Source organism: Ochlerotatus camptorhynchus, unplaced genomic scaffold (genome assembly GCF_037179485.1).
Source record: "Ochlerotatus camptorhynchus isolate MF236.1 unplaced genomic scaffold, CSIRO-AGI_Acam_v1.1 ptg000555l, whole genome shotgun sequence".
NCBI classification, from domain to species: Eukaryota; Metazoa; Arthropoda; class Insecta; order Diptera; family Culicidae; genus Ochlerotatus; species Ochlerotatus camptorhynchus.
In genome coordinates, this window is record NW_027041038.1 from 52,883 (window position 1) to 79,580 (window position 26,698).

The 26,698-nt window shown below is 38.7% G+C and overlaps 1 protein-coding gene across 2 annotated transcripts in view; it reads right to left on the reverse strand.

Moving 5' to 3' along the window:
* The window catches only part of LOC135713420 (glutathione hydrolase 1 proenzyme-like), a 117,398-nt gene that overhangs the window by 26,175 nt on the left and 64,525 nt on the right, over positions 1–26,698 (reverse strand). The window contains exons 4-6 of one of the 2 annotated variants that reach the window (XM_065236532.1): positions 21,927–22,034; positions 18,310–18,355; positions 11,160–11,329 (exon numbers count right to left, since the gene is read on the reverse strand). In XM_065236532.1, the coding sequence (XP_065092604.1) occupies positions 11,160–11,329; positions 18,310–18,355; positions 21,927–22,034 (324 nt within the window). The remainder of the gene's footprint in view (positions 1–11,159; positions 11,330–18,309; positions 18,356–21,926; positions 22,035–26,698) is intronic. The other variant, XM_065236533.1, reaches the window with a different exon arrangement.

A 26,698-nucleotide genomic window follows, 5' to 3' on the forward strand; every position in this document is an offset into this window, starting at 1 on the left:
GTATGGAGATTAATCAGGTTGCGGAGAACGGAAGATAACCGTTTGTTACTTAACTCTCCACACAAGCGCACGGAGTGTGGCTGATGACGATGATCTACTGATGTGAGGATGATGGTGATGATCGTTCTATTGTTGCCCTCGAGTGTTTTCAACAAAGCACCGGCTGGCTCGCCGGCTGGTGAACTCGATGACCTTGATGTTGCAGTGGCGTGATGCGATGAAATTTGTTGGCTAAAGATGAACAGCTCATCTGCCGGACTCGGCCGGAAATGACTGCTTCCTTTCTCGAACGGTTGTGCGGCAAATGCAATTCCGCGATGCTCACTACACTTTTGTATACTATAACACCACTCAGTGTGAAAGCGGATTGAAAAAAAACCTCAATAGGGAAAAAAAACTAGTACTGATACCGGAGTGCAAGCAACACTAGACCGAAACAGTCGAACGTTCGATGCGGAATTTCTTATGAACCATAAATGATTTATTTTTATGCAAATTTGACTTAAATTTACCCTTTTTTGGGTTAAAAAATTTACCTATATCTGAGTTTGTGCAGTTTACGCCTAATTTGGGTAAAGTAAACCTACATTTGGGTTATCTGACCTTAGCGTGTAGGTTGCACTCAATTGAATTATATATAGCGTTTCTCAAATGAGAATGATCCATGCCTTCGTCAAATGACTAAGCAACTGATATCACCCATTCGGAGGAGGTCTCCTTTGATAGTGAATAGAGGTGAATAGCTACTTTTCTCATTCCGTATCGAGCGGTGAGTCGGTTAACACGGTTCCGGTCTCTCACACGACATTAAGTATTAGTTGTGATTTTTTTCCACACGCGTGGTTTTTTTTGCATCACAGTGCAGTCGTGCAGTGTCGAGGTGATAAGCGTGCGTGTCTCGGAAGCACCGAAATTCGGCGAGCCCGTTTATTTCGAGTGTCCATCTCCACCCATCCCGGTGAAAGATCACCATCATCACGACGTCTCCATTGTATCGCAGTTATCGACGTCTCCATTGTATCGCCACCAGCAGCTGCCAGCAAGCAGCAGCAAACGGCATTAGTATAATAGGATAGTTTTTTTTCGATTGCCTTGCCATTGTATAGCAAAGTTGCCTTGTGGCAGTGTGCTCTCCCTAATAGGGTGGGGCATTTTTACAATTAGTAAAAAGTTATTTTTTTTAATATAATTTTTTTTATAACAACAAAATATCAACAACTTAAATTAATTGGTGAAGGTTATTTTTAATTTTTTTTTCAATTTCAAGCGGTTGTGCACCGTTTTTGCGCAACACTTATGGCGTCTTCGGATGCCTACGTTGCGCGAACCAGATACTACCAACCGTCTCCAAAAGGACCATGGGTTGTCTTTTTTCGGCCCAAAAATAAACCTTTGAAAACTCTCGACATTACGAGAGATTTGCTGCGAAAGTATCCGGGAATCTTGGTACACAAGGAAAGATTCAACAAACTGCGAGTAGAAGCACCGACTTATGATGTGGCAAATAAAATTGCTGAACACGAGCTTTTTAGTGTTGAGTATAACATCTACATCCCTTCTCGAGATGTGGAGATAGAAGGCGTGGTCTCCGACGCGAGTCTGACTGTCGAGGACTTGAAACGTGCCTCGGGAAGTTTTGAAAACTCCACATTCGCTACCGCGCTAGTGAAGATACTGGATGTAAGGCAATTGCATTCAGCATCTTTGCTAGACGGTAAAAAAGTTTATCGGCATTCAGACTCGTTTCGGGTGACTTTCGCAGGTTCAGGTCTCCCAAACTTTGTTAAAATTCATGGTGCTTTTTTTCCGGTGCGGCTGTTTGTACAGAGGGTATACAATTGTACCAACTGCAAAAGGATTGGACACTCGGCCAGCCATTGCGGCAACAAAACTCGTTGTGGCAAATGTGGTGAAAACCACAAAGAGGATTCTTGCCACAAAGAATCAGTAAAATGCGCTTATTGTGGCGAGAATCCTCACCCCTTGCAGGAGTGCCCGATGTACAAGCAGCACTCCGATAAAGTGCAGCGTTCAATCTCTGGACGCTCCAAGCAGACATATGCTCAAATGGTGAAGGCTGCATCAGCCGTCCAAGATACAAACCAATTTTTGATTTTGTCAGCTGAAGAATCGGACTCTGACTCATCCGATGAAGATGATTCTACGGTGGTACACGCATCTTCAAAAATGGACGGATCCTCAAAACGAAAATGCCCCTCCCCGAAAGTTCGCCGTAAAAAAACTAACGTCACCTCCAGAAGATTGGCAAATTCCCAGGGTAATGGGGACGAAAAATGAAACCGAAGGACCCTGCTGATCCAATCCCTGGCAGCAGCAGGAACCTCCCACCATTACCCAAAAAAGATAAGAAAAATAATAAAGCTGCTCCTCAAACTTCTCAAAATAAATCCAAGTTTGAACGAGGTTTGCTAGCTTTTTCGGACATTGTGGAATTCATATTAAACATGTTCAACATACAAGACCCTCTAAGAAGCTTAGTTTCTGCCTTGCTTCCAACGTTAGACTCATATCTTAAGCAATTGACTGTTTCATGGCCCCTCCTTGCATCAATCATATCTTTCGATGGATAATTCGTCGAACGAGGTTGAAGATATGATCACTGTGCTACAGTGGAACTGCCGTAGTCTAGTGCCTAAACTAGACTCGTTCAAATTTTTACTTCACAATTCTGATTGTGATATATTTGCTCTCTGTGAAACATGGCTTTCTTCCGATAAAGAACTCAGCTTCCACGATTTTAACATTATACGCCTGGATAGAGACGATTCTTATGGATGAGTACTTTTAGGGATCAAAAAGTGCTACCCTTTCTACAAAATTTTCCTTCCTGCTCTATCAGGCGTGGAAATCGTCGCTTTCCAAATATATGTGAAGAACAAAGATCTTTGCATAGCTTTCCATTTGCCGTAGTCAACTCTGGAATCTAGTTTCGATTCTTCCATCCCAGTATTAATCCTGGGTGATATGAACTCCCATGGTACTGGGTGGGGCGATCGATATGATGACAATAGAGTGGCTATTTTTTTGCGATTTATGCGACGATTTCAACTTGACTATTTTGAACACTGGTGAAGCGACACGTATAGCAAAACCTCCGGCTCGAGAAAGCCGACTCGACCTATCTTTGTGTTCAAGATCGCTATCATTGGATTGTCTGTGGAAGGTTATCAATGATCCCCATGGTAGCGATCATTTGCCAATCATCATTTCAATTAAGTGTGCCCCTCACTCTGCAGAACCATCTCGAGTTCCATTTGACCTTACAAGGAACATAGATTGGCAGAAATATGCAACGGCGGTGACAATCGGTGTCGAATCAATAGATACGCTTCCACCATTGGAAGAATATCGATTCCTCGCCAATTTGATGTACATAAGCTCACTGGAAGCACAAAAAAGAAAAGTTCCAAGTGCGCCCTTCAAAAGGAGACCAGCCACACCTGGATGGGACGAAGAATGCACAAAATTGTATGTAGAAAAATCTGATGCTTTTCAAAGCTTTTCGTAGACACAAAACCTCCACATACTTCGAGGAATATTCAAAGCTTGAAACAAAGCTACAAAAATTAATCAAAACAAAAAAACGCGGTTATTGGCGCAATTCCGTCGAGGGACTCTCACGAGAAACCTCAATGAACACCTTGTGGAGGGTGGCTCGCAACATGCGTAACCGCTCATCTTCTAATGAGAGTGAAAAATACTCCAACCGATGGATATTCGATTTCGCTAAAAAGCTCTGTCCGGACTCAGCTCTTCGAGAAGTGTTTCCGAGCGGCAGCTCGCTGGATAGACCATTCACAATGCTGGAATTCTCTATGGCTCTTCTTTCATCGAACAACTCCTCACCGGGAAGCGATATGATTAAATTCAATCTTCTGAAAAATCTCCCAGATATCGCTAAAAGACTCTTGCTAGACTTATTCAATTCCTTACTAGAAAACAACATTATACCGCCTGAATGAAGACAGGTCAAAGAAATAGCCATTCGAAAACCTGGCAAACCAGCGTCTGACCATAACTCATACCGTCCGATTGCGATGCTTTCCTGCATTAGGAAATTGTTGGAGAAAATGATCCTTCGGAGACTCGATCAGTGGGTCGAAACAAATAACTTGCTATCAAATACACAGTTTGGGTTCCGCAAGAGCAAAGGAACACACGATTGTCTAGCGCTGCTTTCCACAGATATTCAACTGGTCTTTGCGCACAAGGAGCAAATGACTTCAGTATTCTTGGACATTAAGGGGGCTTTTGATTCAGTTTCCATTGAAATTCGGTCAGACAATCTGGATAGATGTGGACTTTCTGGAATTTTAAATAATTTCTTGTACAATTTGTTGTCAGAAAAGCAAGTGAACTTTTCCCTTGGACAACTGACAACTTAAGAATTAGCTACATGGGCCTGCCCGAAGGCCCTCTTCTTTATAATTTTTATGTCAAAGATATCGACAACTGTTTGGCAGAACAATGCACGCTTAGTCAACTTGCAGATGACGGTGTGGTTTCCGTAAGAGGACCACATGCCGTGGACTTGCAAGGACCATTGCAAAGTTCCTTAGATAACTTGTCGTCTTGGGCTAGGAATCTAGGGATCGAATTCTCGCCGCAGAAAACTGAACTGGTAGTGTTTACTCGAAAACGGTACCCAGCCCAAATGCATCTTAATCTTTAGGGCAGAAACATTACTCAATCATTGTCTTTCAAGTATCTTGGGGTCTGGTTTGATTCAAAGTGCACTTGGAATATTATTATTATTTAGCTTTATTAAGGAGGCTTTCAGCCTTGGGCTGGTTCGCCTCCATTTTTTTTTTTTTTTTTTTTTTTTTTTTTTCTTTATTTAAGAGATTTTTAGCCTTAGGCTAGTTCATCTCTAAGGTTCGCCTCCATACTTGGAATACCAATATTACGTATTTGAAGCAAAAATGTCAGCAGAGGATCAACTTTCTCCGTTCAATTTGCGGCACATGCTGGGGTGCTCATCCGGGAGACCTCATAACGCTTTATAAAACAACTATTCTCTCTGTTCTAGAGTACGGCTCTTTCTGCTTTCTCTCGGCAAGAAAATGTCACCTAATAAAATTGGAACGAATTCAATATCGTTGTCTGCGTATTGCTCTTGGCTGTATGCACTCAACGCATAACATGAGTCTCGAGGTTCTGGCAGGAGTAACACCCCTCCAGAACGGTTTCTGGGAGCTCTCTCTCAGAATACTAATCTAATGCGGAGTGACGAACACACTTATAATTGAAAATTTTGAAGAAATTCTTGTGCTGAACACACAATCTCGATTATTCTCATAATCGTCAGATATGTGTCTTCCTTGTTATACTCCAGACCGTGTTCACTTCACCAATTGCAGTTCCTCAATTGAATATGATCTGACCATGAAACAAGCAACTCATGGGATTCCCGATCAACTTCGACCTATTATTATCCCACGTATTTTTACTGAAAAGTACCAACACGTCAATTGCGTGAACAGATATTTTACAGACGGGTCTCGTCTCAGTGGATCCACTGGCTTCGGTGTCTTCAATGAAAACTCTAGCGCCTTCCGCAAACTCCAGGAACCTTGTTCCGTTTTTGTTGCTGAGCTGGCAGCAATCAACTTCGCATTGGGGATGATTTCCAACATGCCCGCAGACCATTACTTCATCTTCACGGATAGTCTCAGTTCGATTGAGGCTATTCGGTCGATGAAACAAGGTAGGCACTCATCTTATTTCCTTTCAAAGGTAAGGGAGCAGATGAGTGTACTGGTCGAAAGATCATATATGATTACCTTTGTATGGGTCCCCTCACATTGCTCAATCCCAGGCGGACTCTCTCGCAAAGGTGGGCGCGCAGGAAGGCGAATTGTATGACAGGCAAATTTCACACGATGAATTTTACCATTTAGTGCGACAGAGTACCCTTTCGAGTTGGCTAACCGATTGGGACACTGGAAATCTTGGACGGTGGTTACATTCAATTATTCCTAATGTTTCTTCGAGAGCGTGGTTTAAAGACTTGGACTTAAGTCGTGACTTCATTCGCGTGATGAGTAGACTTATATCAGACCCCCTTCACTCTTTGGAATTTATAGAGACAGATAACAGCGCCAATAGGTATTTGGCGATACAACGTTGAACTGTAGCGTTGGAAGAAAACACGCACACCATCATCTATACATGTACGAACCCACATCACTGAGCGGAGGGTACAGCGCAAATCAAAACACGAAGTGGTGTCATTACTCATCGTCATCACTCAGCTTCGGCAGCTTTAGTTTACGATTTAATTCGCCGTCATTGAAAAATACCTTCTTTGGTGTATCCATTGCCTTGTTCGAGGAATTGATTTGTGGGATATCTTGTTAATGAACTATCTTTGGTCAGACGCTGGTTTGCCAGGTTTTCGAATGGCTTTCACTTTGACCTGTCTCCATTCAGACGGTATTATGTTGTTTTCTAGTAAGGAATTGAATAAGTCTAGCAAGCGTCTTTTAGCGATATCTGGGAGATTTTTCAGAAGATTGAATTTAATCATATCGCTTCCCGGTGAGGAGTTGTTCGATGAAAGAAGAGCCATAGAGAATTCCAGCATTGTGAAGGGTTTATCCAAAGAGCCGCCGCTTGGAGTCGTTTCTTGAAAAATATGTTGTGCTGGAAACACTGGCGTGGACAGGGTGGGGCAAGGTGGCAGCAATTGCCCCCCCTTTTGAAAATAATATTTTTAATTCCACATTTACAACATTATAATATAAAATACCTTGATTTATTGATAACTTGATTTGAAGGTAAAATAACTTTATTTCATAATATAAGGGCACTGAAAACCTTTTATTGCGTCAAATTCTTTGAGATAGTACCTGAAAATTGCACCACAAAGGTGCATGAAGGGACAAACTTCAATGAACTTTTTTGGTCAAAACATTTATGATGTAATTTTTTTTTCAAGGGTGTTCAAGGGGGTTAAAACAACGGCGCCGGTGGTGTAGTGGTAAGCGTGATTACCTCTCACCCCAGCAGGCCTGGGTTCAATCCCAGTCGGCGCCGCCGGGATGTTCTGAGGCATAACATCTCTGATCACGCCTTCCTTCGGATGGGAAGTAAAGCCGTTGGTCCCCGGTTCATGAGTTGATGGGTCGATAGGTAGGGTCCAGGTGTGGGAGCTGCCTTTCTGGCACGTCGGTAGCATTGGTGCTCAGCACGGAAAACAAGATCGACGGAAAAAACAAACCAAAGGAAAAAAAAAGGGGGTTAAAAGAAGAGGGTAAATTTAAGATTGAAAAAATTCACCTTCGTGGTGGTAAATCAATGAAAAAGTTTTTTATTGAATATTTCTGGTGTAAAAATATCATCATATGCACCATTCTGGCGCATGAAGAGGCAAAGCATGAAAATTACACCACAAAGGTGCAGGGTAACACAAACTTCACTAACAATTTTAGGTGCACCGTTCTGGTGAATGGAGGAGCATGCTTTATTGAAAATTTCTGGTGCAATATTTGCATCGCTCTGATAAATGAAATGAACAGAAAATTTCTGGTGAAAAACTTGCACTGGTCTTTAAATGAAGGTACAAGCTTTATTTAAAATTAAGCCACATTGAAAATTTCTGGTCGAAAAACTGCACCGTTCTGGTGAACGGATGGGCAACGTATTAGGAAAATTTTTGGTCTTAAATTTGCATCATTCTGCTAAATAGATAAAAAAATAAATTTAATAATAATTTCTGGTGTTAAATTTGCACCATTCTGATGATTGGAGGGAAGTTGCTGTACTGAAAATTTATGATGAAAAATCTGAAAATAGGTGCAAGCTTTATTTGGTGAAAAACCTGCAACATTCTGATGATAGGAGAAGCCAACTATATTGAAAATTTCGAATGGAAAATGGAAAAAGGAAATCTGCACCAATCAGAATAATGGAGAAGCAATTTTTTATGGAACATTAACGGTGGAAAATTTGCATCTTTTTGGTCAACTGAAATTTTCAGTGTAAAATTACCAGGGGGCAAGTTTGTATTGAAAATTTCTGGTGTAAGATTTGCAACAATCTGCTGCATGGAGGAACAAGCTGAATTGAACATTTTTGGTAGAAAAACTACAACGTTTTGGTGAATGGACGGACAACTTAAACTTGACTTCCGAGAAGAACCTCAAGGGTATTGAATTCTGAGGACAGTTTAAAAAATATATTTCTGAGGATGCCCAACAAACAATTCAGAGTCACAAATAAGCATATTTATTGAATAAATGCTTTATAACAGTGTACAATGCTGAATAAAACGGATTGTCAAATTATGTGCTGAAAAAAACACGTTGAGATCGATAAATGCGCCTTTGCTCTGATTTGATTGATATACTTATTAAAAGCTATACAAACGATGACTGCCTTCCTGATTCAACACCAGAAGTTTGATCTAATAACATACTGAATAAGTGTAATTTGCACATACATTGACGCTTTAATTCGACTGTTTTCAATTGATTTAATAACATACGTCTAATAATTGTTTTCTAGCTCTATTATTAGATTCCATTGCATTGCTTAACAATATTGCTGAATAAAGGTGAATACAGTCAGCAAAATAGCTCTTATACCACTATGCGTCCATGTTTTAATTGCGTGATTTGTAAATGCTTTACAAACGACGTATACATTCATTTTTCCACAACACTGTTTCAGGCTAACAACAAAACGAAATTGGTAGCTTAGTAGTTACCGTTTCCGCTTTCCAAGTTCGCGAGTTCAATCCCAAACTCAACCCTTTTTTTTTATTTATTAGGCCTTATTCATTTTTTTTTATAATGCGTTTATTTTACCAGGCTCATTTGCCGTAGCTTTGCGGAGCCGATATTCATTGTTTGGATTGCAAAATTTCTTAAAACTAACGTTAGTAAAGCGGGGGCCGATTACTTGCGGCTATCTCGAGATTAGGGGTAACAAATTGTAACAAATGGATGGCAGGGTAGGGATTGAGAACACAAGGTTTGCCTAATTAACTTAAATCGTAATCATAGATCGTATCACTCACGACAACCAATTCATCGATCTATCTAAAAGAATAGCCCAGCAGAGGCCCAGCATCCTTGCCATCGAAATTAGATAGATGGAGAGGTAACAACTATGAATTAATTAATCATTCTCACATCTCCTTGAATTAGCTAGAGTTAAAGCAGGGAGTGCTAATAGGTATTCAGATTTAAGCTTTTATTGCTTATTTAGCTGCCCATATGATGTATTCTAGGATAGCTCAGATGGCAACCCGAAAAAAAATATAATAAAACAACGAAATTAAAATGATTTTTACTGTTAAATTTGAGTACATTAAAATTTATTGTTAAATGATTGTACGGGAGAAAAAATAGATTTCGATTTTTACCGATGCAATGCTTAAACAACGAAAATCAGTGTGATGAGATCAAATTTGTTCGGGCAAAATCACTTTTTTATATTGTTAAGATGCTTAACAACACCCTTTTTTTACTGTAAATTTCTCAAATACCATGATTTCCATTGTTGTGAACCATGAATTTCGTTGTGATTTTATGGTAATGGACAAAAATGTCCAATGTTTTGACAGTAAATATCATGGTTACAATGACAATGAAAATCATTGTATTTTTATTGGATTTTTTTTACGGGAAGGCAAGCGGCTGGTGATCGGAAGGTCATGGTTCGAATCCCATAAAACGACATGTGTCTGTATGTATTTATGTAATAAATTTTCTAAATGTATATCTGTGTGGTGTGGTGGGTGCGTACTTCGACAGAAATAATGACACAACAATCACTAACAAAGATATTAACCCTGCTCTGTGTCGTTCTTATTTTAGGATTAATTATACCGTAGTTGGAGAATCGTTTAATAAATGTATAATAGTATCTAACCAAACATTATTTCACATGAGAATCAAGCGTCTACATACACCTTTATACCATTGCTGTTTAAGGAAGTAATGATGTCTAATAAACGCTGAATAATCAAAAATTTGATCGAATAAACTCTGTTACAACTCTTGTAAGTCGAATAAAAGCTTATCGACATACCTTATTATAACCTACCAAATATTTCAATGTTGTGGTTGAATAAATTCACCAGATTTGTGTGAACAAAGCCTGAACAGAAGTTATTATTAAAAATAGTACAAGTATTATTAAGCATGCAGTTGAATAAAATCGTCAAGAAGTCGTTTATTCAATAGGCAATTGTTTGTTGGGTGATTCCATGAAAATTCTGCGAATAATTTCTAGTGAATCCTGCAGATAGTTCCAAGATAAATGAAAATGAAATTAAATTATGTCCAAGAAACTTCTTCAATTACGTTAAACTAAAATTAATTCGTGCAACTTTCCATCAAAAATTACTTTAGACGAAAAAGTAGGAAATAATTCAGAAGATATATGCATCATTTTTTCAAGAGACGTACCAACAATCAATACGAAACTAACGATTTTAAATTGGCTCACTACTTGACTAGCCTATTGGTCCCAAGCAAATCGATTAACGGACTCCATTCTAGTCGAAATTCTAGTACTACACAATGTTTGTTTTGATTCGCTATGAAAGTTTGACTGATAAAAATGAGGGGTTCGTGGATTTTCCTATGTTTCGAGGGGTGCATCGATTAGCTTGGGGCCGAAGAGAGTACCAGAGCTGAGCCAAAAAGTTGAGCTCGTTTCTTCGGGACCTTCTAGTCCTAGAGTTACCTCTATGGTATTAGCAACAATCAATACGAAACTAACGATTTTAAATTGGCTCACCACTTTAGTAGCCTATTGGTCCCAAGCAAACGATTAACATACCCTATTCTAGTTGAAATTCTATTACTACACTATGTTTGTTTTGATTCGCTATGAAAGTTTGACAGATAACATCAGGGGTGTGTGGATTCATGCAGAACATGCAGGGGTGAGTGAAATAGCTTGGGACTGCTTGGGACCGTTGTTCTGGTACTGAGTGAGCCAATAATAATGATTTTCTTCGGGACCCAGTGGTCTTAGAGTTACCTCTATGGTATTAGTAACGATGTTTGATAGTGAAAAATATTCAATGTGTTTATGTCTGTTTGTCTGTGATCATACTATATAAAAGTTTTCTTCGTCCACGTCTCGGTCCACGTCTATGATTATCTATAAAAAATACTCACCAACAATAATCGTTGGGGACATTGACGACAGCGCTCGTTTTTTCGGTCGAATATAATTACGTTTTGAACCAGGAAGTCCAAAGTAATTTTTCAATCCAGGAGACGAAAAATCATCCATTCCACTGTTTACGATTATACCAGTGCGATGGCCAGTTAAAGCAGCTCCGAAACTAGGAATCAATAATAAAGTGTTATATAGCTAGAAAATAACCTCTAATGGCGGTAAGCTCCAACTTGGACTAACCTTTAAAACCGTCCCTGATTGGTGGATCTGCCAAATGCTTGTTAATGATAGTATTGATTAACATCTACGGCGACAACAAATCAGCCGTTATTCGAGATCGTGATTAATTCCAAGAATAATACCGGTTGGAGCTTATCGCCATAAATTAACAAAATTATAGGCAAACATACGTAACTCTTGAACCACTTTTCAAAATATTGGTACGAAACTCTGTAATGACACCCCGTGATCTATGCTTGTTAAAGCATAATACTAACCAAGGTGACTACATAGAGGTGTTCTAATGTGTCAAATTCATGATTCAGCCATGTTGGATTTTTGTATGGGACAGAGACCGAGTTTGTTTACAATTTGCTCTAAAACCGCACTTTCTTCAACACAATAAAATGCACGAATATCGTCATTTAATCGGTTTTCTGAGGTGTGGTCAGAATAGGAACTTATGGCCAATACTGGTGTACTTCCCCTATACGGTTTCCTACACTGACACAAATCGACATGTACGGTTTATCGAGGGGGGCGACACATCTAAATCTCAATTCTAGATGGTCAAAAAATCTCACACTAGCGAATAAATCTTCGAAAAATCTTCTTTAATTTCTCGCATCTACTTGCATCGCGCATCATCTTTTTGCAGGAAATCTTCAAAATCGTGATAAATCTTCTTTATATCTACGCAGCGTATGCGCAGCTAGCCACAGCAAAACAAAATATTTCCTGCATCGTAGATAGCAGTGCTAACATTTGAAAACGGCACAAAAGCCATTTGTAAACAAATAGTTTGTGGGCCCTTTACTCACTACTTGAAGTACACCCACGCGACACAACAGCAACATCGGGTAGGGGAAATTTTCCCCTTCCTGACGATGCTGTTGGTTTGCGTGGGCGTTCTTCGGGTAGCGAGTAAAGGGCCCACAAACCATTTGTTTACAAATGGCTTTTGCGCCGTTTTCAAATGTTAGCACTGCTATCTACGATGCAGGAAATATTTTGTTTTGCTCGTTTGTTTTTAAAACCTAGCTCAGGTTGAGGTTCACACTGACAAAAAGTTCGGTTTCGCACTGGGTTGGAACTGGTGTTAACCCCGATAATAAACGAATTCGCTATTAGATTCAACCCCAAGCGAGGTAACCTCACGGTAGTTTTCTACATTGCGTTTGTCTCCTTTCTTCTAGATACACGGCGAATGAGAACGACCAAATTTGAGTTTAGTTCACTCATAATCGCCAAAAGTGCAGGAACTCAGCGATGAGTACAATTTGCCACCGCTCATCACTTTAATGTGTACACAGAAGAAAAAAGTTGGAAGGGTTGTATACTAGATACGACCGCAGGGTTAGCGTTGGATAACGTCTGTTATAGGTGAGATGGACCAAACTATGGTCTTAGCCGTCTGTAAAGACAACCACAAAGAAAAAAAAAACGTCTGTTATGTGTTGTACTTAATTGTGTATATTAAATTTTAGGAATATTCCTTAATAACTCTTTTTTAGGTACCACAATCAATTTGTATTTCTATGTTGGAAATTTTATGAAGCTTTCCATTTCCATTGGACTGAATCGTTGTTTCCTTTTATTCTATCAAAAATAAACAGTACAAGTTGTAAGTTACAAGAGTGTTATAGGTTTACTATTTTGAGTTTTGACAATGACAACCCTGCGATAAGCACGACCTAAATTTTAGTAGCCAATAGTTAAGGAACCCAGCGATGAGTAATATTGGCTCATGGTTTCCTGTGGAAAATCTCAAAAATCAGCCGGAAAATGAAATTATTTTACTCTAAGTAGGAGTAGTACCAATGAATGTGTGTCCAATATTTACTTTTCTCAGTAAGTTTATCCTGGACAAACATGAGACATTTTCTCATTGCTGAGTTCCTGCACTTACAACAAGCTAACTTAACTCAAATTTGGGTGGCCGTGATGCCCTATTAAAAATTGTGGTCATATACCGGGGAAAATTACTTGAATGTAACAGTTCATCGAATGACGTTTCCCTGTAATTCCTTCAGCACACCTGCTGCTTATCGAAATAAAACGCTCGAATAAGCTCGATATCTTTCCCCAAAGCGCGTTCGGACAACTCAGGCGTTTTCATTAATTTCTTCTCTCGATTCCGGAAGTGCACGACGTATCTGGAACTACCACACCAAAATGTATGCAAAATATTGTCGGTACTGGTTTAGTAGCGGTAACCAGCAGGACCTACGTTGATTTAAGCTTAACATCCGCAGATTGATGAACGCTCCATCACATCACTTCAACCTTTCACATTCTGGCAAGAAAGTCAATTCTGAAACACCTTTTAAATTTATATGGTGGCCCTGAAAAGGGCCGATTTTTTGGTTCTGAGTCGATGATACTAAATTAACCCCCGAATCCGTACAAAATACGTCCCTGCCGCTTCAGAGCGTAAACGACATCCATGGGGGTGACAGTCTTCCTCTTCGCATGTTCGGTGTAAGTAACGGCGTCACGAATAACGTTTTCCAGAAATACCTTCAGCACTCCTCTGGTTTCTTCGTAAATGAGACCGGAAATTCTCTTAACTCCACCACGACGAGCCAAACGACGGATTGCAGGTTTAGTGATGCCCTGGATGTTGTCACGCAACACTTTTCGGTGACGCTTGGCTCCTCCTTTGCCAAGTCCTTTTCCACCCTTGCCGCGTCCAGTCATTTTCTAATATGACAATTGTAACGTCGATGAAGTTTGAAACAAAAGTGAACAAAAATTCAAAATTTTGGCTGTTTTATACCTACTCGAGGGTTAAATTCTTTTGGTTAGTTGTTGTGTTCTTGTTTTTTCATCGTTTGTGATTGGTTGAACACAGCAAACACATGTTATAAAACAGAATGGAAGTGATTTTTATTTTTATTCCACAGTGTGCTTTCATTGCATACACATCACAACCAGCCCAGCAGACCGCTCGCAAGTCCACTGGAGGAAAGGCTCCTCGCAAGCAGTTGGCAACGAAGGCCGCTCGCAAGAGCGCTCCAGCCACCGGAGGAGTAAAGAAGCCCCATCGCTACCGGCCAGGCACCGTCGCCTTGCGTGAGATCCGTCGCTATCAGAAATCCACCGAACTGCCGATCCGAAAGTTGCCTTTCCAACGTCTGGTCCGTGAAATTGCCCAGGACTTCAAGACCGATCTGCGCTTCCAGAGCTCAGCTGTTATGGCTCTCCTAATAAAAAATAACCATAAACGAACGATAACCCAAAATAATTGAACTTTTCCACTAATGGTTTGGAAGATTCCCAGAACACGTCGTTAAGCAAAATAACCATAACAATTTTATTAGGGTCTGCAGTAAGCTAGCGAGGCCTATCTGGTCGGTCTGTTCGAGGATACCAATCTGTGTGCCATCCACGCCAAGCGCGTCACTATCATGCCGAAGGACATCCAGCTGGCTCGTCGTATCTTAACAAAACCGGCCCTTTTCAGGGCCACCACAATAATTCAAAAGAGTTGAAGTGACCTTTCGTTCCGTTCTAGTCTAGATTAAGTCTAGACTAACATTTGAAAAGGGCGGAACTCCAAAAAAAAAAACCATATCGAGAAAATCGCTTCCGAATTTTGATGACCTAAAAATTAATCCTATTTCGCGACTTTCCATTTTCTGGATGATTTTATAAGCTTGACATATAGTTAATAGTGTAATCTATCATCATGCATAACTAAAAACTCAAAAAAAGTTTTCTTTGTCGTGAAATTGAGAAGAAAACATCATACGCTCTGATAAATTCATACATGTTGTTACCCCCCAGATCTTCCACACTTTGAACTGCCAACACTGGTGATACGCCGTGGAAGTACACCATCGGGATTTTTTTGTTTGTTGTTCCGCCTTGGTTCTTCGTTCGTAAATTTTGTGAGAGTGGAATTACGCCCGGAGATTTTTTGGTCTTCTTTTTGTTCGTTGTTTACACGTGAAATATCAATCGGATGCGTTTCAAATGAATCGGGCGTGACTAGATACTACAGAATCAATACGTTTGGCATATTAAAACAATATAATTCGTTGTTCTGGTGCAAGGCGTAACAACCAATTGCATCATCGAGTTGAAAGTTGGAAATACGCCATGTAAGAAGAAACGTTTTTGATGATATGAAGTGATATTTTCTTCTACTTTTTCGTGTTTATCGAGTAGTTTGTGAACTGTTTTCTCTATATGTGCCAAAATATGGTTTGTTTACATTTTGGCTCTTCCGCCCCTTTCAAATGTTAGTCTAGAAGTAACGAAGTAGAACGTGTGCGGGGGTTTGTTTTCGAGATTTTGAAAACAAACACAGCCGGGTCCGGTATATGATTTGGAAATGAATTTCACTTTATTTTCATGTAGCATCAAAGTGAAAAGGTCTTTGCCCAATCCACTAGAAAATAACATATGGTACTTTCTAAGTAAATTTTATTATGTTTTCAAGATTATCGTTGTTAAGAATTTTAAAACTATTTTTCGAGATAAAATATGGCTTCGCAATTAGAAAATTAATCGTTAAACTCTTTCTTAATAATGTTGTGGCCCTGAAAAGGGCCATTTTTCCAACGCACTCGGCGTAGTTGCCCTTGCGGAGAAGACGGTGAATACGACCGACTGAGAACTGCAGCAGCTGGGCATTCCATGACGGCGGCCCAGTATACCGGAGCACTGGCACCAACGCACTCGGCGTAGTTGCCCTTTCGCCCCCAGGCTCTGCTGCCGCTGCTCTACTGCCGTTGCTCTGCTTCCGCTGCTCTGGTACTGCTGCTCTGCTGCTCTGCTGCTCTGCTGCTCTGCTGCTCTGCTGCTCTGCTGCTCTGCTGCTCTGCTGCTCTGCTGCTCTGCTGCTCTGCTGCTGGGTCGACGATCGGATAGACAATGATGGTACGGGCGACCTTGTTGGACGCTTATATAGTAGAACAGAAAATATCAGAGGTGTCAGATACTCGCATCTGATGTCACGGTTGGAGAAAGTATAAGAATATAAAAAAATCAATCGATTTTCACCATCTTTAGACAATGGTTTACTTTTAACCATTTTTCAATAGTTTACAGAATGAAATCAATAGTTTTGAAACATTCAGCAAATTGCTAGATATATTTCCAATCGATTGATGCCATTATCTCGTAAATCTATCGAGAGACGGTTGAGTTATTATCGTTCAAAATCTTTTAATGTTTCGTAACTCATCCAAAATGACTGTTTTCAATTTTGTACCCCCGTATGTTGCCGAAAGACGTTATCCAACGTCAAAATAAATAATATGTATCAATTGGGTAGGTTCAGTTTTGACCGATCTGGGTGGATTCTACCCTAATTTAGGTAGTTTTGAAATAGCGTGTATACACACATACATATATGGCTCTGGCTTTGACAGTTCGTTTGGCTGAAAACCAGCCAGTGCTAAAGCCCTACAGTAAAAGTATGGACGACTGTCACCACAAAACTGAAAAAAGCTGCTCCAATCGAGCAAAGCGGTGCATTTTGACGGTTCGATTGGAACAACTTATGACAGACGTCCATACTTTTACCAACAATCAATACGAAACTAACGATTTTAAATTGGCTCACTGCTTGACTAGCCTATTGGTCCCAAGCAAACGGTTAACGTACCCCATTCTAGTCGAAATTCTAGTACTACACAATGTTTGTTTTCATTCGCTATGAAAGTTTGACAGATAAAATGAGGGGTTCGTGGATTTTCCTATGTTTCGAGGGGTGCATCGATTAGCTTGGGACCGAAGATAGTACCAGAGCTGAGCGAAAAAGTTGAGCTCGTTTCTTCGGGACCTTCTGGTCTTAGAGTTACCTCTATGCTTAAACTGTACTATAGGGCTTTAGCCAGTGCGCGTCCGCTCATTTCTTATCCTAGACCCTCTCTAAAGCTGGGTTAAGATGGTTCAATTCTCAGGTGGAAGCATATTTCAATTTCATAATTTTTCGCGTGCTTCAATTTTCGTTTCGCTTCGATCTGTATAGGTACTAGGCTTTAGCTGCTGCTCTTTTCGCTGCATGCGCGAAAAAAATAAACGTAAGCGAAAAAGATGCGATCCACAACATTAGATTTCGCTGGATCGTATCTGTTTTCAGTACAAAGCGAAGTGAAAAATTTGCCAATTGCGTTTTTCACGCTGGTGAAAAATTTAGTATTTTGTATGAGGTTTTCGCTTTGCTTCGATCTCTATACAGGCCTTAAGGTTGTGTTCTAATGGTGAATTTTCACTTAAATAATCAATGTAAACACAGCAAAAAAGTTGTTGAATATTACATCGAAACTGCTGTAACCAGGTCAATCCATCGGTTGTGTAATATCACATCGTACGATCACGTACGATGTACATCGATTTTGCGAACAAAATTACATCCATTGATGTAATATTGTATCTGATTTTTGCTATTACATCATTATTTCATACATACATCAGCTTGAATTACGTTGATCGATATTACATTTCTTTTTGCTGTGCAGACTTATTTCTGACCGATCACCCAGACAACCAGAATGCACGTATATTCAAAGTAGTTCCTGTGATTTATAAACATATAAACAAATGCAACACAGCCTTAAAATCTGTGATTCTTGGTAGGAAAAGGGAAAAATCGGTAATTTTAAACCTTTCGTCTGTGAATCGGTAGGCATGTAGGGCTACCGATAAATCAGATGGTCTGGCCACCCTGCAAACCACCTCCAGCATGGGCTTGCTTTGTTGCTGCGCCTTTACCTGAGCTAAGGGAGGCCCCTATGTGACGTACAATTAACATATTGTGTATATACATGTTAAAATGATCCGATACCATAAGATAAATCGAAAAGCTGATCATGGAACTAATTATGATTGAATTGAATGTTAAACGCGAGCACGATAAAGTGTTAATGATGAATCACGTCTGTTTGTCTATAAAAAAAAAACACAAAGACTCACTAAAAATTAATCGAACTTGTCACCGACACTGCGTCTCCATTTGGACCTAAAAATAAAAGCAAAGAAAATTAAGATGAAGTTGATGGCACAGGCTTTTCTAGGGACATTTCATTGCAACAAATTTTGTTCTGCTTGCCACCATATGCACTAAGTAGTATTACAAACGAAGCTCGAAAACTTTGGTGATGAACCTGCCAGAGTTGATAATAGAAGAGTTACGCAGAGTGCAGCTTGCAACACTAATGTCGATCAATGGGTTTTATTTATTTATTTTGGCAACCTTTGTTTTGTTTACACCTCGGATGACTTCACCTGGGTTGTGAAAGTTTCTCTAGTTTTGATAACAATACTTCCCGCGTAACAGAATCAGTTTGTCTACTATGCTCGATAGGTAGACGGTTTGACAGTTCGTAAAGTAGATTTTGGTTTCATTCTGCGTAACTCTTCTATTATAAACTCTGGAACCTGCTATTTCAATTTGTCTAGAGTACTACATGGCAGCACTACTATTAGAATTTCTTAGAAATACTCAGAGGGAGAGATAGGCGTAGAAAACAAAATACAATTCGGCAGCAGGGATTTGTACCTAAATTATCTTGCAACCCTTGCTAGAAGCCAGCATTTCAGATGACTTTTATTTTTGATTCGATTTAAGTGCAAAATAATAATTGATTGCATCGCAATATTTTGCACATTTCTTGGTGCCATTAATTACTCAACTAAGATCAATTAATCAATAGAGTTAGAATATTGTTTTTGATTCAAAAAACTAGTTGAATTTGAGAAGCACACGAAACAAAAAGGTGATTGAATTTCTGTTCGATTGCAGTACTCTCAAATTTAATCTAGGAAGAATAAGAAATCCTCGGACAAATTCTAATGAGAATGTTCGATTGGCTCAGATTTTGGCAGTTCATTTGGCTCAAAACATTCTCTCCGCCCATCTCTCCCTCTGAGTATTTCGAGAATTTCGAGAATTTCCTTCAAATTTACAACACGCTAAGATAAGATTGCCTAAAATCAGGTTTTTATTTAACTTAACATTAGGATACTAAAACGCTAAAATTCAGAATATAGGTAAAATATACCGATAAATAACGTTACTTTTTACTAATAGGGGAAATGGATGTAATGTCGGCCTAAATGTCCCTAATTTGGGCCCATACATAAATTCAGCAATCGACTAAATTTTCAATAGCAACCAAAAATATCCATTAGTACCAGCCAGAGACGAACCAGCCCAAGGTTGAAAGTCTCTTTAATAAAGAAAAAAAAAATCCATTAGTACCGTCCTAATGACGCATTCATCTAGATAAAATTGATGAATAGCAGATTTTTAGCGATGGGCCCAATCTTAGATCCATAGGCCAACATTAGAGCCATTTCCCCTATTGAGTCAAAATTCCTAAAGTGGACCACTGATTTTTCACAAATCATTGGATTCCGTTCAAAATACGTCTATATATTGCTCTTACCACGACAAACAATAACCCAAAATATTTCGGCAAAATTCGCATTTAAACAAAAGTTATAAACAATTAAGTTTTTTGGACCCTTTTTCGAAAAAAAATCTTATCTCTAGATCGGGCCAATGAATTTTTCTCCAGTTTTGATATAATCACAAGAAGACATGTTTCTTCCAAAATCACTAAAATTTATTCATCAAAAATGTAATTTGTTTATATAATTACATTTTTTTATAAACAAATGCAATTTTTTTGGTGTTCTTCGCGCGATACAAGATTGCTTTGTTTTTAGAATTGTTACTTGCCTTTTTTCCCATACAGAACCGTTTCAACATTTTTGTCACCAGTATTGGGGGCCGAGTTATAGCAATTTTTGTAACGCGCTGCACCAAGCGCGCGGCGCCGCGTCGCGCCGCTCGCGCGTTCACGCATCGGGAAAGACACCGGAAAGACATTTTTACTGTGCGTTGATTCTAATAAATGTCTGCACATAATGTAAAAATTATTAACTAAAAGATGAGAACCTTCTATAATAAAAAAAACCAAGTCCAATACTATAATATTCATTTCTTGCACGTATCAACATTTACAACATGATTTATTTAGAGATGGCAATTTTTACAAAGCTGGAATCATGCGAAAAGATTTTGCATGCGATATTCTTATCGTCTAGTGGAAGATATTGATGATACATCCGCGTGTTTTTAACAGTTATCGCCGTTTTGAAACGCTTTTCATATTTCTGATCGTGAAGATCATGCTCGGTTTGAGTACAAAAATCAAAAGTTATTTTTTTGAAAAATCCTTGAGCCCATTCGAACAGTTTAGGGGTGGAAATTTGATTTCCATCCACTAGTTGCAAACTAGTTTTGAAAGCATGTCTTTTTACAGACCCCCCAATACCGTCGCACGCCCCTTTCCCGTGGGAAGTCGCGAAAAATTCCATTCTGCATTCACGCCAAAGTCTGTTTTGTGATTTTTTCGTCGTCCTGTAGGACATTACTCCCATCATCCGATATGCTAAAAACAATAATCAATCATTAAGATACAATGCCTTCAATAAAATATTTGATCGAAACGTTAAAAATTCTTAGGTTTTGAGAGAACTACAGATAAATAACAATTTTATAATATTCTCAACTTTATCATTATTTTGTAAAATCATATGTGCTTTGTGATTTCATCAGAACCGATTCGCCATTCCCAAATTTTAAATAATATAATAAACGTAAAAATCCACTTACTCTGCTTCGGATTCTGCAAGCTCCTCGGGAACAGGATCAATTGGTCGAATAATTACATCACTCTGGCTGTAGATACTTTTGCGACAATTATTACACACGTAAAGTCCAATTAACTGCTGAAACTTATCATTCCAGGTCTTTGCAACAAGGTAAAGGTTTTTGTAGACCTTTTTATGATTGGGCTTTTGCAACGGATTAGAGCATACTTTTACACGACCCATTATAAAAAAATGGTACTTCGTGCACGCCGAAAGCAAGACTAAAAACAATTGGAAGCGTGATGTGCGCCCAAACTAAAAATTCACTTGTTTAAACGAGTTCGGACCAAGAGCGCGTCGCGACTCGATTCGCGCGCGAGGGGCACGACGCGGCGCCGCGCGCTTGGTGCGGCGCGTTACAAAAATTGCTATAACTCGGCTCCCAATACTGTTGACAACAATGTTGAAACGGTTCTGTATGGGAAAAAAGTCAAGGAACAATTCTAAACAAAAAGCAATCTTGTATTTTGTCTGTGCTTGTATCGCGCGAAGAACACCAAAAAATTGCATTTGTTTATAAAAAATTGTAATTATTATAAACAAATTACATTTTCGATGAATAAATGTTAGTGATTTTGGAACAAACATGTCTTCTTGTGAGTATATCAAAACTGGAGAAAAATTCATTGGCCCGATCTAGAGATAAGATTTTTTTCGAAAAAGGGTCCAAAAAACTTAATTGTTTATAACTTTTGTTTAAATACGAATTTTGCCGAAATATTTTGGGTTATTGTTTGTCGTGGTAAGAGCAATAAATAGACGTATTTTGAACGGAATCCAATGATTTGTGAAAAATCAGTGGTCCACTTCAGGAATTTTGACTCTATTATAAATAAAGTGCGTTTTTAAATATTTATTTTATTTTTTACCTAAAATTGGGTGAAAATTGTGTTTGTGCGCATTAAAGTGAACTGCTTGTTCATGCTCCTGCTGCAGCTGCTGCAATCCTTCCGGAAAGTTACTCGAGCTGTCGACGGCTTGCGGAAAACGAATGACAGTCAATCAGTAGGGTGAGTTAAATGAACTAAGATTAAAGATTGAAAAGACATCATCAGCTTTTGTAATCAAAACATCATGCGGCCTTTCCGGTGGATCGGAGCTCACCTGTAAAAGCTTCCCTTATGTGATAGCGTTTTTGGTTTGCGTAGGTGAACTCCGATTCACGAAAAAAGGCAACAAGAAGTTTTGTTTACAAAAGCTGATGAGGCCCATTCAACTGTTGATTTTGAATTACAAACCGGATCAAGCAAAATCAACCGATATATTGTTTATTTTGCATATTCTAGTTATCAGCATCCCACCCGTCCATCTAGCAAGCATCTCCTCTACTTCCTCCAGCTGCTGCTGAGTTGCAGCAGACCCCCTTCACTCTTTGGAATTTATAGAGACAGATAACAGTGCCAATAGGTTTGTGACGATACAACGTTGAACCAACAATCAATACGAAACTAACGATTTTAAATTGGCTCACTACTTGACTAGCCTATTGGCACAAACGAAGTGACAGACGACTAACTGGCGAAGAAATCCATTAAAATAATGTGGTTAACTGTAATAGAATTTTCTTTGAAGCTTGTGCCATCATCCACCAGATGGGTTAGTTTTTTTGTTTTCATTTGAACAAAGTTGATTTTGTGTACAATGATTCTTTGACAGTGTGCAAAGAGTGTATCATATTGTCATTTTTTTATGCATTTCAGTTTTGAGTAGAGTGAAAGAGATAGAACCAAAACATTCTAATACATTTGGTGAAAATGCTAGTACAATCCAGTAGTAGTGTTGCCATGTGGTACAATCTAGTAGTAGTGGTGTTGCCATGTGGTACACTGAAAAATTGAAATAGCAGGTTAGTCACCAAAGTTTTCGAGCCGCTCCGTCTGTCACTTCGTTTGTGCTATTGGTCCCAAGCAAACGATTAACGTATCCCATTCTAGTCGAAATTCTAGTACTACGCAATGTTTGTTTTGATTCACTATGAAAGTTTGACAGATAAAATTAGGGGTTATTGGTTTTTCCTCTGTTTCGAGGGGTGAATCGATTAGCTTGGGACCGAAGAGAGTACCAGAGGTGAGCCAAAATGTTGAGCACGTTATTTCGGGACCTTCTAGTCTTAGAGTTACCTCTATGGTTGAACTGCAGTGTTGGAAGAAAACACGCACACCATCATACATGTACGAACCCACACCACGGAGCGGAGGGTACAGCGCAAATCAAAACACGAAGCGGTGTCATCACTCAGCTTCGGCAGCTTCAGTTTGCGATTTCATTCACCGTCATTGTAAAATATCTTCGTTATAAAATAGAAAAGTAATCAATATACCAACGTAATTTTTGAATATCTAATAGTATGCAGCGTTGGTCAAGTAAGATAGCATATTTTATTACGTTTGTTTAGCAATGATTTCGATACGTTGCTTTTTTTCCATGTATACTTCTATGCTTATAAAGATTATGTTGAGCAACTGCTTAATTAAAACTGATTAAAACTGTAAATGGCTGAAATTCCACAATTCTGTAAAAATTGTGACGAATGAACTGTAAACCCAATATTTTACAAAAACAAACAGTAACTGCTGTACGAGATTTTTGTAAAAATTACTGAACATTTGTAAACTTCATTATATCAAACCCAACTTTTGCTGCCATTTCTAAGATGAGTTTTCTTCTGTGCTCCGTAAGTACTTTACTTTTTTACTACAATCCTTTCGCTGAAAGTATAATTCTTTTTCATTACTGGGCTTTCAGGTGCCATGGCTCGACATTAAGCGACCTGATGTCCTTCTCAACAGGAAAAAAAACGAGTTTGTTTGCGGTGTACTGACGCTGAGTAGAGAGAATATTATTTTTGAACGGACGCACTGTGAAAATACAAAAACAAAAATAAATGTTTATGAGCCAAATTAACCTTTTCGTTTATTTAGTGAAAGAAATAATGAATTAATCAATTAAAATCATTTTTTTTACATTCATTCAGGAAAATAAAGTACACTCATTTCGGTAAATATTATACTAAACGCTATTGCAAACTTTACCTCGAACTTTACCGATCATTCAGCAAAATTTACAGTCCAGGTCAGCAAATTTTGACAGCTTACAAAGGAAAAAAAATTACTGAACGGATTGTAAATAAAAAAATTACTGAATAGATTACCGAATGTTCAGCTGTTCTATATTCGGTAAAAAGTTACAGTGTACTGTAGAAAAATCTAAGTGTGTAGAGGTAACTCTAAGACCAGAAGGTCACGAAGAAACGTGCTGAATTTTTTGGCTCAGCTCTGGTACCACAAACGAAGTGACAGACGGAGCGGCTCGAAAACTGTGGTGACGCACCGGCTATTGCAATTTTTCAGTGTACCACATGGCAACACCACTACTACTGGATTGTACCACACACGGTAAACAAAACAAACTCTCTTATGACTATAAAGTACGCTCTTTCTTTGGAAAATGGGACTACCCAATAAAGGAGTATACTGTTTTTACTCTCTTTTGCGTAAATTGAATGTACGTCAGAATCTGCATACTTTTTACACCACATAGTAAACTTAAAAATGCGTAGTTTTGACACCCCGAACAAAGTATAAATGCGTAATTTATACTCCCACATGCATTGTTTAATGCATAGTAATACCAACAATCAATACGAAACTAATTTTTAAATTGGCTCACCACTTTAGTAGCCTATTTGTCCCAAGCAAACGATTAACGTACCCTATTCTAGTCGAAATTCTAGTACTACGCAATGTTTGTTTTGATTCGCTATGAAAGTTTGACAGATAAAATGAGGGGTTATTGGTTTTCCCTATGTTTCGAGGGGTGAATCGATTAGCTTGGGACCGAAGAGAGTACCAGAGCTGAGCCAAAAAGTTGAGCACGTTATTTCGGGACCTTCTAGTCTTAGAGTTACCTCTATGGTAATACCTTCAATAAAACAAATTTTGTATCTCAAGTTGGTTTTAAATATTTAATAAAAATGCACAAGAATTTTAACGGTAATATTTATTTATTTATTTAATTAATTAAATGGAATAAATCCTTTCTAGATTTTATTCGCATTAATCGTCTCACGCATTTTATTACAAAGTTTGTTAACTGAGAGTCGTGAACTGCTCATTTTTACTTTATAGCTAAGTATTTTAACTAATTCAGTCAGCTTTATCAATGTAGCTGGTACCTTGTAGTTAAATACAATGAAATTTTTTACAAATGTTTCTACTGCTTGGACTGATCTAGTACCCAAGGAAAAAATATGGCCCTCAATGAACATCATGTAGACAGTTGAAGATGCTAATTTCAAATAACAGACTGTAGTGGTAATTTTTATACGATAGATGGAGTAGATGAAAGCATAGAGTTGATAGTTCCGTTAGAGTACGGCAGTGTGAAGATTGTATATAGATATTAGAATAGCGAACTAGGACAACTTTTAAGGAAGGTACAAATCGGTTTTTTCATCTCTCTTTACCAAACTCCCCCTTTGGAGAGGGATGGTGAGGGGTGTCCCCCCCCCCCGCCACCACTGGCAAAAAGAGATGAAAACCGACCCGTTCAAGTACCAACGGTAGAACCATAGAGGTAACTCTAAGACCAAAAGGTCCCGAAGAAACGAGCTCAACTTTTTGGCTCAGCTCTGGTACTCTCTTCGGTCCCAAGCTAATCGATTCACCCCTCGAAACATAGGGAAAACCAATAACCCCTCATTTTATCTGTCAAACTTTCATAGCGAATCAAAACAAACAGTGCGTAGTACTAGAATTTCGACTAGAATGGGGTACGTTAATCGTTTGCTTGGGACCAATAGGCTAGTCAAGTAGTGAGCCAATTTAAAATCGTTAGTTTCGTATTGATTGTTGGTAGAACTGTTTCAAACACACGAAGATTTAAATAAAATGCTCCATTTGCAAAATAGAAGCATTTTAAGATTGTACTCGTATACCTCAAAGTGTAAAATTTTGAAACCATCATCACTTTCATAGTTCTTCTATTCTCCACGAGTGTCAACTTTGATTTGCCAATACTTCGACTGATTATTGTATTGCTCGAGCCCTTTAAAAATACGCTGCCGAATTTCGAATGATTTCCTTATTGGAACATTGCCGCAAAAGCTCAACGCAGATGTCGCCACTGCATGATGATGATAATGTTGACAGACTGTATATAAAATTCGTGAAAATTAGCATTAAATCATAATTTTCATCAAGCCTGCATGAAATCCTTCCAATATAACATTCGAATTGAAGAAGAAAACGTTTTTATGATCAGACTGATGCGCATCTTTGACTTTTCTAGGTGAACTTTTCAAGATATATTCATTTCATTTCACGGCTCCATCAATGCTGCATCGTAAATATGATGGTAAACAGAAGTAAATTGCTCAATTAATCAAAATAAAGATGATTTGTCATCTTGTTATCACTTTGAAGACCATCTATCACCATTTTATAGCATGGTGCGTGTTGAGTAAATCAAGTTCCGGTGCGTTTTCCGTCGAAAATTGTGAGTATCAATATGTTTGCTTAAAAAAGGCCAAAATGAACATTTATTGAATATTGGCGTCCTATACAACCAATTCTCTATTACCACCAGCATGATACAACCACAGACAAACAGACATAACACTCGCAAGTTGTTCATCGAACAA